This window comes from Schistocerca americana, chromosome 6 (assembly GCF_021461395.2).
Source record: "Schistocerca americana isolate TAMUIC-IGC-003095 chromosome 6, iqSchAmer2.1, whole genome shotgun sequence".
NCBI classification, from domain to species: domain Eukaryota; kingdom Metazoa; phylum Arthropoda; class Insecta; order Orthoptera; family Acrididae; genus Schistocerca; species Schistocerca americana.
The window spans coordinates 296,862,085-296,875,009 of record NC_060124.1 but is presented as its reverse complement, the minus strand read 5'-3'; the positions used below and the strand labels follow the sequence as shown (position 1 = coordinate 296,875,009).

Here is a 12,925-nt window from a genome sequence, read left to right as displayed (position 1 = left end):
CAATGATTGAAAAATCAGTAATTTCTTGCTCTTAAAACACTTCTTTTTACAGAATCCTTACTGCTCTTTTTTGAAGGGCAAGTACTTGGCTATAGCACATCCCATACATCAATCCCATATGTAGAATATGAGCACCCTGGTGTGAAATATAGAATATACATTGATTGTAGTTCAAAATTTGGCACAGTCCTCATTACATAAATGGATTTAGTTAACTTTCGGCATAAAATATCAATCTGATCTTCTCAAAAGCTAAAGCTGCAATATTTTCAAGCCAGACCAGTAGAATATAAAGCTCAAGAGTTAAGAGAACTACATAATTCATAAATTAATCAGGATTTAAACAAAAGTCATAGGAGAGAAAAATACGGAAGAAGTTACAGAATTATCACATGAATGATAAGACACACAAGAGCACACACAAAAAAATGAGCTAATTATGGTGAAAGTCCCTGTTAAAATTCTTTTAAAGAGCTTCATTAACCATAAATTTAATTTCATTTCACCACCCACCTGAACTGCAATAATGGGTCCACCTTTTACAAATTGCCACTTTGCAATAATTGGTAGGAGCTTATCATAATAAGCTTTTACTTTTGAAGTATATTTCTCGTCAGATGTTCGGACTTTGATATCTGGTGTTCTCAACAACCAACTGCAATAGCAGAGGTGACATCAGGATCACATTTATATTACCTCATTAAAATAATAATTTGGTATGCTAAAAACTTGTGAAGAACAAACAGTGAATTGTATACTGCAATAATTTACAATATCACTTAACCTGCAAATAATATAAATACATAATTTTATACACTGTTGTTACAGAGGCTATTTACATGATGAGAATAATTTACTACAGTTGAAATTATAAAAAAATCCAAAATAAAATAACAACAGTATGAACAGGACAGATTGCTGCTCACCCACGGAGTAGGTGTTGAGTGGCAGACAGGCACTGCTGCTCCCAATCCTGTGTCCCACAGCACATATCCCTGCATTAGACCTAGATGCAAGACCTGCCTCATATGTCCTTCCACTACCATCTACTCCAGCCATGTTACCGGCATTTCTACCCTATAAAGGTCCCAACGGAGGTTCGAGTCCTCCATCAGGCAGGGCTGTGTGTGTTTGTCCTTAGGATAATTTAGGTTAAATAGTGTGTAAGCTTAGGGACTGATGACCTCAGTAGTTAAGTCCCATAAGATTTCACACACATTTGAACATTGTTTTCTACCCTATAAAAGGCAGGGCCACCTATGAAAGCAGCTATGTGATCTAACAGTTTACTTGTAAAGACTGTGTGGCATTCTATGAGGGCATGTCTATTAACAAACTGTCTGTCTGCATTAATGGCCAGCACCAAAATGTGGCCAAGAGGCAGCTGGACCACACAGCTGCTGAGCATGTCACTCAACATAATGTGTTTAGCTTCAATGAACCTCACAGTCTGTGCCATCTGGATTCTTATCACCAACAGCAGTTTTTTTTATTTCCCCAGGTGAGAACTCTCCCTGCCACATTTACTTCATTCTTCTAACCCGTCTGACCTCTACCTTCTCTTGTCCTTGTCCTCCACCTGCCTATCCCCGCACCTGCTTCCATTTCAGTCATACATGCCTTCTATCCAGACAGTGCCTCTGCATAGTCCTTTCCTGTTCTTTACTTCTCCCCTCACACTCTCCATTGCAGCACAGCCTCCCCAGCCAACTGTCCTGTCCCCACCATGAGCCTGCATGCTCCCACAGGCAGTACTAGCATCTTTCCCCATCCTTGCTCTGCTAACCCTTCCCCTTCCCATCCCACCCCTCAGCCTCCTTCTGTACCTCATTACCCTCCCCAGTAACGATTTAGGGTTAACCCAGTCATAGCTGCATTAAGGCTTTAGCACCTTAAAACAACAGTCGCCACATGTGTGTGAGTTATGCATGTTTGAATGTGTGTGTTCTGTCTACATCTGATCAAGGACAGTTTGATAGCTAATGATATCTAGCAGTCTTTTTCAATATGTCTGTCTCTCACTCAATTTCTCCTTTATGTTGTAGGTAGCAAACTGTCCTTTTCACATTTCCCACAGGTCATTATTTTTATATGTCACATCTATATCTATATTCTGCAAACCGATCTGAAGTTAATGGCAGAGGGTATATCCAATTGTACCAGTTATTAGTGTTATTTCTCATTCCATTCACATATGGAGCACAGGAAGAATGGTTGTTAAAATGCCTCTGTGTATGCTGTAATTAAGCTAATCTTGTCCTCATGATCCCTATGTGAGTGGTACATAGGGAGTTGCAGTATATTCTAGAATCTAGAGCCATTAGTCAAACCGGTTCTTGAAACTTCACAAGTATGCTTTCTCAGGACAATTTATATATAAAGCAGCGACACTTGCAAAGAAAAAAAAAATGTGTATAATTTCACAGATAAAAGTAAGAGCAAAATTGAAAGGACAGTTAAATAATGAATAAGAACAACTGATTTTGTGCAAAGATTAGCAAAATTATATGAAATACCTGCCTTAGTATAATATCTGTCAGTAGATCATCTTTAAAATAGAGAAACTGAATGGATGCGCTTCTGCTGTACTCAATTAGGTCTTAATTAAATAAACTTTACATTTAAAATGGGATAGTTTACATAAACAGTAAATCTAGACATTAGAATATGTGGCATGTAACATCTTTCCACATACTGAGCATCAAAAGCAGAGACAAAAATACAATTGTTTATAGCCATAAAAATTTACAGATGAAAGGGGGTACAGTCTGCGAGACTGAAACTAACAGTTTGTGTCTGGACTTCCCAAATTAATTACAGAAGTTACAACAAATACTCTACCTAACTACAGTCTGTCAAATAAAAATCTCAAAACTTCTTAGGGAAAATTATTGTGTGTTTACCCAAAAGTAATCAACAAATTAATCATCAATGACAACTATTTCAAAATATTTGCTGATTATTTAGATGTGAAAGCCACTAAAATAATGAAATGCTGTTCAGCTGAACTGTATAATATATTGAGTTACATATATTATAACATTTTTGTAGTGGTATTTTTCCAGACAGACTTAAACAAGCTGTTGTCAAGCCACTTCACAAAAAGAGAAGTAAAACATGGGGTCTTGGTTAAAGCTTTTAACTGTCACACAAGTTAAAATATTATGAACTAGTAGACGCTACAGGTTCTTATGTTTATTTTATCTGAATGTCAAAAATTAGAGTCACATGAGAATTGAAAATTTGTGCAAGCAGCAATTCAAACTTCATTCTTTTTTGTGACCTCTCACCAAAACCATTAGGTTACCTGAGCACACCTTCAGGCCTGACTCAGACTCTGATTGTCTCTGATGCTTCAATCTATGATTTCAGAACACCTCAACCATAGGTTCTCCTATGATGTCTGTGTGAATAGCATAACTAGGGGCATGGATATGATGGAGGACTGTGGCTTAGTCAGATACTAAATTCACTTAAGTGCCTTTAATCTCATTCATGTAAATATGTGTTACACTGAAAATAAGTGATGTCCTTTATGTGTTTCTATTATATTTCTGTATATTGCATACAGAATCTGTATTTTTAATGGTAGTCATTAGTTCACAAATTTTACATTTTTGTAACTAACTGAGGAAATGTCATGCATGAAGGATGTTACTGAGGCATATTCTGCTTTACATAAGTTTAGCTCATGTACTCTGTACAGTTATACATGTTCTGTATTATGAATTAAATTCAGTTCTTTAGAAGATAGAGCACTACTCTGCTGACAGGAGATGCGCTAAACAGCAGAAAAGTACCCAAAGACAGGGAAGGAGGGGGAAATAAAAGGGAAAAATAAAGAGTGTTTGGCAAGTTATTTGGTGAGTTGTGATCTGTCCGCATGTAAGTAGTTATGTTGCTGTTGCACCCTGGATTTTTCATCAATAAAGATTTTTTTAAATTTATTTTCTGGTGATCCATTTGTTCAACTCAAAATTTAAGCTGGGTTAGTTCTGTGTCCAACCTCAATCTATGATGCCTATAAATGACATGCAGTTGTCTCTACTCCTCTTGCAACTAGTTGTTAATCTATAGGTCATGTCTGGCTGGTTGAGATGCAGATTCATACTCTTCAGGTCAATATTCAAATTAGAGTTGAGTTCTAGTCTTACTCAAAGTTTGACTTGACATGAATCTTCACCATTAAGCTTTCACATTTTTACTTCAACAACATTATATAAATGTACCGTTTTCATTGTATACTGATAATCATAATTCAGTAACAATGTAATCATAAACTTTATAGTACCTTGGTAATCCACCAAATTCCCACTCTGCACATATGTATGGTCCTGGTCGTATCAGCATCAGAAGATTGGCTTCATAAACTTTTTGAATAAATAAGTCCAGATCCAAAAATGGAGAGAATTCTCTGTCCCCATCTCCAAAGTCATAAACACCCTCTTCAGGTTCATGTAAGTTCCATGGTACATACCTAAAACATATTGGCATTTAGACCATCTATTTCTGATGTTACAGAAATTTGTGTTATAAACACAAATAAAATGAAAAATGAAAAGTTTGAAATGTAGGCGTAAAAATTTTTCAGTATTGCTGATATGTCACATGTAATGTTTTCCTTAAAAGGTATGCATTGATATGTGAGATCAGATAAAGCTGTGTTAGTTTTAGCAAGGGATTCATATAATATTTTATGTGTTTAATAAATGGTTCATTTTTTTAATTATAACCAGACTGAAGCTTCTTCTATTCCAGACAGCAAAGACAGATGGTACCATCACTTAAAGCATTATGCAGGAGACAACTATATCAGGCATGAAAATGTTACACAAATTAAATTTTGAACCTTTCTGGATACCTGTAAATATACTATTTATAAAGCACTCTACGTAAACCTCAGGATTCACATGTTCTTATCAGTCTTTCATAAATTCTTTGCATCAGTTGTGGTACAAGTGTTAAATACATTCCCTGACACAATAACACGAGAAAATTTTCTACTTAGCAAACAAGTACATTTATTCACAAAATTCAGTTTGTGGCTCTTGCATATGTTAGCTTATTTTGTGGGTTTCATTAATATCTCTAAACATTTGCAGGGGCAATCTATTTTACACAGCCCTTCTGTCTTTCTCTGATATTAATATTACAATTAAGACTATTAGAAGATGCAAAATGTGGCATTATCTGCATATCTACAATGTATAATGCACTGAGTTTTCTGATCTTATGTCTCTTTCATGATGTTTTTTCAGTAAACTCTGTCTTGTATACTACTCTGTCTTCCCACCTGAAAGGTCTCTAGCTTTCAAATATCATCTGGTGTAGACAACAACAACTGACCTTTCCTTTTTATCCAGTCCAATAAGCCTTCCCTAATCCACCATTCTGAGCAACTTTTCCATAACTCTTCCCATTCCTAAACCTCACCAGTTTTTTTTTCTTCATCTGTCTTCTTTTCTCTTTAAACCTTCTGCCAGAAGTAGGAGGCACTGTTTCCATAAACTCATATGTTTGTGGATGTTATATGAATTTTTTCGCACCTCCATGAGTAGATTTTTATTTGTCCATATTATATTTTCTAACAATGATTATTTTAATTTATATGTGATATGTATGTGAGAAGTGCTACTTTAAAAAAGCTACAGATCCGCTTTCTCCTCCTGCACTACCGAGCTGCCAGTTTTATCTAATACTGCAAAGAAAGAATGCCTAATGAGGCATTCTTCTACTTTCTTTTTAAATTATTGTGATGTTTTATTTTCTGCCTAATGTCTGCTGGCAATCTCTTGTAGACTTTTGCACCAAAATATAAAACTTCATTCTCTACCCCAGAGACTGATGTATAGTCGATATGGTAATTATTTCTATTTCTGGTACTGTGGTTGTGACTTGCAAGGTTCTTCCTAAATTTGCTCTTGTTTTTAACCACAAATACTTTTAGGATGTGTATGTATTGAAATGTATGTGCAAGATCACCTAACTCCCTGAAGAGGCTTCTGCAAGATATTCAGTCATCATCTACACTCTATGCTTACTGCACCTTTCTGTTGAATAAATACTTCTTTCACCTTAGTTGCAACACCCCATTAAATTATTCCATAGGAGAGAATTTAGTGAAAGTGTACACAGCACTCAGGTGATCCTGTCTTCAGGTCAACACAATGAGAAATAAGACAGAACTGAGTTTTTGGTTAGCCTGTTCACGTCCTGGTTCCACCTCAGTTTATTTATCCATTTGGATACCCAAGAACTTCATACATGGAGCCTTCAGGTGGTCAAAGAGTAGTACCATCAATAGACACATATAAAACGCATGTATAATCACCTAGATAATGGTAATGTGAACTGCCCATAGAAGCAGTAATTTTCATTTTTTTTGTTTTATTCCTTTTGGTACTTGTAAACAAGTAAGTAAGTAAGGGAGTTATCAAACTGAAGGTTGGTTTGCATGTCACAGTGCTTTACTAAGCATGGTGGTATTGAAGGTGGTATCCTGTTGCCTCCCTTTGACCTTCAAACTGACTTACCCAACCAGATATAAGAGGACGTACAATTTAAATTGACCTCTCAATCACAGTGCAGCTAAGTATTTTTCACATTAATAAACATTGCCAGAGGTCAAAAAAGTGATAAGTGACAGCTAAAAAGTCTAGGACTGACTGCAGACTGAACCTGAGACCTTTGGATCTATTAGGTGGCACTTTAACATTGAGCCACTGACTGTATTTCAGGTATATGTAAATTATTTTTATTTCTTTAAAAATTACATAATATAATTTTTGTACTATAAAGTGTTAAAACTGTTGTCTGTGAACCATTTGTAAGCTTGTTCCACCATTCTCCTGGTTGTGTCTGGCACAGATGTGTTTGGGCCTTTTGTCAATTTGTTCATGTCATCATAAAACATTTCATTTTTGAAGAGTTCTTCAATGTCTCAAGTACATCATTTATGCAGACCAGTATCATGAGTGAGCCAAACACCAAAACGTGCAGCATATCATGCTGAATGTTTTCCCTCTCTGAATTTAATCATTTACTAACTTGGCCTCTCATTCTCTATAGTTAAGATAACGTTTTATTCATTCAAGAAGAAGACATTTACTGCAACACCATTTTAGTTTCCTTAGCAGAATTTTATGATCTACACAACCAAAGGCCTTTGCATGATCATCGAAAATGTCAAAATGATATTTTTTCTTGTTTGGCATTCCTAGAATTGAGTTTGTGTGAGCACATATTGTATTGTTGATAGAGAAGTTGGGGAACATATCAAATTTTCGAGAAAAGGTTTTTAAATATATTTTGTGGTACAGGAAAGCAGCACACTGTGAGATAATGTTTTCATAGACCAAGATAAATTTAATCAAATAAAAGCTTTTCCTGTTACGAATGGTCTGTCTGATCATGATGCACAGCTAGTTACAGTATATGATATAGCTCCATACAGTAATGCCAAAACAGTCCTCCAAAATAGTGCGTTCCATTAACGATTTGACAATTCAAAATTTTAGGGAAAGCTTGCAACAAACTGGGATGAGGTGTACAGGGAACATGATGCTAATTTAAAATTTAACCTATTTCATGATACCTTTGTGAGTATATTTGAAAACAGTTTCCCTAAGAAAACAGTGAAATATAATTGCAAGAAACCATGTAAAAAGCCTTGGCTTACTAAAGGGATAAAAATATCTTGTAAACACCTAGGAGGAGTAATGATCCCAAAACAGTGAAACATCATAAAAACTACTCCACTGTATTAAGAAAAGTTATTAAAAGTCCAGAAGTATGTGCATTATGTCTGAAATTAGCACATCTGATAATAAAATTAAAATTATTTGGAATATTTTGAAAAGGGAAACTGGGAAACCAAGAGCACAGGAAGACTGTATTTCTATCAAACAAAATGAAAAGTTTGTTAACAAGAAGTCAGAAATAGAAAACATTTTTAATAATCATTTTTTAAGTGTTGTAGAGAAAATATGATCCAGTTATTCATTAGAAAATGCAAGGCACTATATGGAAGAGGCAATACCTATGCAATTTGATAAAACTGAAATTCAACCCACCTCTCCTACCGAAATTAGGAAAATAATAAATTCACTCAAAAGTAAAAGCTCACATGGAATTGATGGCTTTTCTAACAGAATGCTAAAAACTTGTTCCCAACAAATAAGTAGGATTCTGAGCCACATATATAGTAGCTCACTGAAACAGGGCATTTTTCCAGATAGACTGAATTCCCTATTGTTAAACCATCGCATAAAAAAGGGGATAGATCTGATGGTAACAACTACAACCCAATCTCACTTTGACTGCTTCATCCAAAATTCTTGAAAAAGTTATGTATTCAAGAGTAGCATCACATATTTGTAAAAATGAAGTACTAACAAAATAGCAGTTTGGTTTTCAGAGAGGCTTTTCAACAGAAAATGCTGTATATGCTTTCACTCATCAAATATTAAATGCACTGAATAACTGAACATCACTTATTGGGATATTTTGTGAACTCTCAAAGGCTTTTGATTGTGTGAATCATGAAATTCTTCTGGATAAGCTAAGTATTGTGGTATGAGTGGAACAGGGCACAAATGGTTTAATTCATACTTAACTGGAAGGATGCAGAAGGTTGAAATTAACAGTACAGATAGTCTGCAAAAACCAGGAGAGTCCTCTAACTGGGGAAGTATCAAGAATGGTGTCCCACAGGGCTCAGTCTTTGCTCTCTTATTGTTCTTAATATATATTAACGACTTGCCACTCTATATTCATGAAGATGCAAAGCTAGTTCTTTTTGCTGATGATACAGGTATAGTAATCACACCCAAGAAGCAAGAATCAGCTTAGGAAATTGCAAATAATGAGTTTCAGAAAATTATTAAGTGGTTCTCTGCAAATGGACTCTCACTAAATTTTGAGAAAACATGGTTTATATAATTCTGTACAGTAAATGGCATAACACCATTGATACAAATACAGATGCTTTATTTCACCATTAAGCATATTTACATGCAATTGGTGTCATCAGAGTTTACATAATAATAATTGCAATAATAATAATAATGTAAATGTAAACACGACAAATGTTAACTACAATATAATAATCCACGATGGATACAATACGTATTTGTGCAAATGTCAATAACAATAAAAAGTTTCCTAACAGATCAAATACAAGATAAGTGAACTACATAGTTCAGTGAATGACAAATACATAATCAAACAGATAATTATCAATAAGTACATGAAACAGTAATAAAATAGTTGCACAGTGTGGCAAATGTATAGTTTGCAGTTACTTTATAGTTCATTCTCATAAGGAAAGTGGGTCATTGTTACATGCTCAAGGAACTCTTCAGCAGAGTAAATTACTTTACTTTCGATCCACCTTGAAAGACTAGTTTTAAATTTATTTACTGGTACTGTGTATGCATTTCCAGGTAATTTGTTGAAGTAGACAGGACCAAGATATTTGTAGCTGTTATATGTCTTTGCAAGCCTAGCATATGGCATATTACTTGTATGTCCACTTCTTATGTTATGGTCATGAACTCTTCTCCTTAAGTTAAACTTACTCAGATTCTCTTTAACGAAGGCAGTTGTAAATATACAGGCCAGGCACTGTCATTATATTTAGTTTCTTGAAATAATCTCAATATTATTCACATGGGCTAAGCTCTGCTATGTACATTATGGCTTTCTTTTGTCATTTAAAGACTAATTTTGAGCCTACAGAATTGCATCATAACAGTATTCCATAACTCAGGTGCAAATGGAAGAATGCAAAGTATGCATACAACAGAAGCCCTTTACTGACACTGCAGATATATGGCCTGTACCAATTTGCCACGTATCTTTCCTGTGTGGGTATCCAAGCTGAGCTTTTGATCTATATGAGATTCTAATAATTTTACTGTTTTGGAGCGTTCAGATTGAATACAATAGCTTCAGTTTTACTATCATTCTTCTGCAGCACATTTGCCTCAAACCACGTAGTGCACATCTCCATTGCCACTGCCATGCTGTGTTGCACATTTTAAAGATTGGTACCACATGTGATGAGTGTTGTGTCATCAGCACATAGCACTGCATCACATGATGCAACTGCAGATAAATCTATGCATGCGGCATAGAGCATTCTCTCTCACTCCGTAGTGGTAGAGTTTTTTTTTGTGAGAATATTGTGGGAGACCATATCAAAAGCTTTCCTGAGGTCTAATGGTGTTGCACAGATAATATCTTTATTTCCAAAACAATTACATATTTTTGCTACCATACTGCCTTGACTGTAGAAAGGCTAGATCTGAAACGATACTATGAGGAAGTGAGTATATCATTATGTTCAAAATATTGACTCATCTGTTTATGCATGCAGTATTCTATTATTTTTGATATTATGGGTATAAATGATATTGGTCGATAGCTATCTGGTGATGCTATATCTCCTTTCTTATGTACTGGTTTAACTGCAGATATTTTTAAACATTCTGGATAATTACCTTCAATTAAAATTTTGTTGATTATTTTAGTCAGTGGCATAACAGTTTGTTTTCTGGTGTATTTAATAACATAATTTGAGAGACCATAGTAATCCTCTGCTCTAGAATTACTGAGCTTAGCTATTGATTCATTGACAATCTTCTCAGTTACACAAGTCCAGTGAAAGCTGTCTGTCTGCTTACTGTTCATTTCTGGCAGCAGTGCCTCTGTCTTACTCACATTCTCCAGTACACTGTTATCTGATTGAGGACTGACAAAATGTGCATTTAGAATATCAGGTGGAATTGGTGTCTTGTATAATTTATCATCACAGTTAGTTTCTGTTTTAATAATTTCCCATACAACTTTGCATTTATTCACTGAGTTCAGTATATATATATATATATATATATATATATATATATATAACTGACGTTTGCTGTTTGGATCATTACTCTGCATGACATTAATAAAAAAAACTGCTTTGCCTGGATTGGTATTCCATGATTCTCACTTACAATGTCATCACTTACCTTATCTGTATTGTCAACATGATTCACAAATAACTGAAACTTCCTTAATCTCCACAAATACATGATACTCATCATCATACATACATACATAAATTAATCCTTGTTCTATAGGTTCAAATGGTTCAAATGGCTCTGAGCACTATGGGACTCAACTGCTGTGGTCATAAGTCACCTAGAACTTAGAACTACTTAAACCTAACTAACCTAAGGACAGCACACAACACCCAGCCATCATGAGGCAGAGAAAATCCCTGACCCCGCCAGGAATCGAACCCGGGAACCCGGGCGTGGGAAGCGAGAATGCTACCGCACGACCACGAGATGCGGGCTGTTCTATAGGTCATTAATATGATATCTCATAATGGTGTGGAATGTGTCACTTTAGGATTAAGTTTCCTTTACACAAAATAATTAATTAATTAATTATTATTACTATTATTTACATTTAATACTTCATATCTAAGAATTGGATCTATTGAGTAGAAGGAGTTGTCATTCAGAAATTCTTTAAATTGCTTTTAAATGTTGGTTGGCTATCTGTCAGACTTTTAATGCTATTTGGCAAATGACCAAAGATTTTTCTGGCAGCATAATTCACACCTTTCATTGTCAAAGTGAGATTTGTTCCAGAATAGTGAATATCATACTTTCTTCTAGCATGGTAGCTATGCACTTCACTGTTATTTTTTAATTGGGATGGGTTATTAATGACAAATTTCATAAGTGAATATATGTATTGCAAAGGTACTGTGAATATCCTGAGTTCCTTAGATAAATGTCTGCAAGGTGATCTTGGGTGGGCTCCAGTTATTATTCTGATTACATGGTTTTGTGCAATGAATACGTTCTCTCTTAATAATGAATTGCCCAAAAATATGATGCCATATGAAAGCAGTGAATGAAAATAGGCATAGTAGGCTACTTTACTGATATGTTTATCACCAAAATTTGCAGTAACCCTAATAGCATAAGTAGCTGAACCTAACCGTTTCAGCAGATCATTGACGTGTTTCTTCCAATTCAATTTCTCATCAATGCAGATACCCAGAAATTTTGAGTATTGTGCCTTAGCAACAGACTTCCATCCATAGTCTATATTTATCGGCCACTCTTCCCCTTAACAAGACAAGAACTTCATCATCATTCCATCTGAAGAAGCAGTCAACATTGGAAAACTCATCAGATGGTCGTATACTGAGGAAGAGGAAAGCAGCAGTTCCATCCAATCTCAATGATTTTTTGCTGAAGGGCTACAGCAAAACCACAGTATGATAAGTACAAGTGTAATGTTCTTACATATTTATGTGGAGTTTCATAAGAACAAACTTCATGAACTTCAGTATTGGCTGGAAAACTTAAACTGCACTGTTATTTCGATAAATAAACACTGGCTCAGCAATAGGGAACTAAAATGAAGTGCACCATTTGGATATGAATTGGCAGCCAGTTACTGTAGCACAAGTATTAAACATGGTGGTGTATCTGTATATGTTAAAAATAGACTGTACTAGACTAGTGTATTTTGCTTACTTTCAGTCCATCGTGTCTTATGGCATAGTGTTCTGGGGTAAAACTAAATCAAGCTTAACAAATATCTTCAAATTTCAGAAAAGAGCTGTATGAATCATAACACATAACTCTCCAAGAACTCATTGTAGGCCCCTTTTCAAAGAACTGCAAATACTCACAATACCATCACTGTATATTTTTAAAAGCATTCTGTGTACAAGAGTACATATGAAAAATCTACGTACAAATGAGGACTGCCATAATTATAATACTAGAACTCGTAAGAATTTGTATGTAGAAAGGGTAAGGACAACACAAACCCAAAAGCATGTAAGTTATTTTGGAATAAAACTCTACAATGCTCTGCCAGTGTACGTGAAGGCAATAATAGATGAAGTAAA

The 12,925-nt window shown here is 35.1% G+C and overlaps 1 protein-coding gene across 1 annotated transcript in view; it reads right to left on the bottom strand.

The window, feature by feature from the left end:
- LOC124619644 (beta-galactosidase-1-like protein 2) overlaps nt 1-12,925 on the bottom strand; it is a 93,489-nt gene that overhangs the window by 46,619 nt on the left and 33,945 nt on the right. Inside the window, exons 3-4 of the mRNA XM_047146172.1 lie at nt 4,292-4,477; nt 514-655 (exon numbers count right to left, since the gene is read on the bottom strand). Of these exons, the coding sequence (XP_047002128.1) occupies nt 514-655; nt 4,292-4,477 (328 nt within the window). The remainder of the gene's footprint in view (nt 1-513; nt 656-4,291; nt 4,478-12,925) is intronic.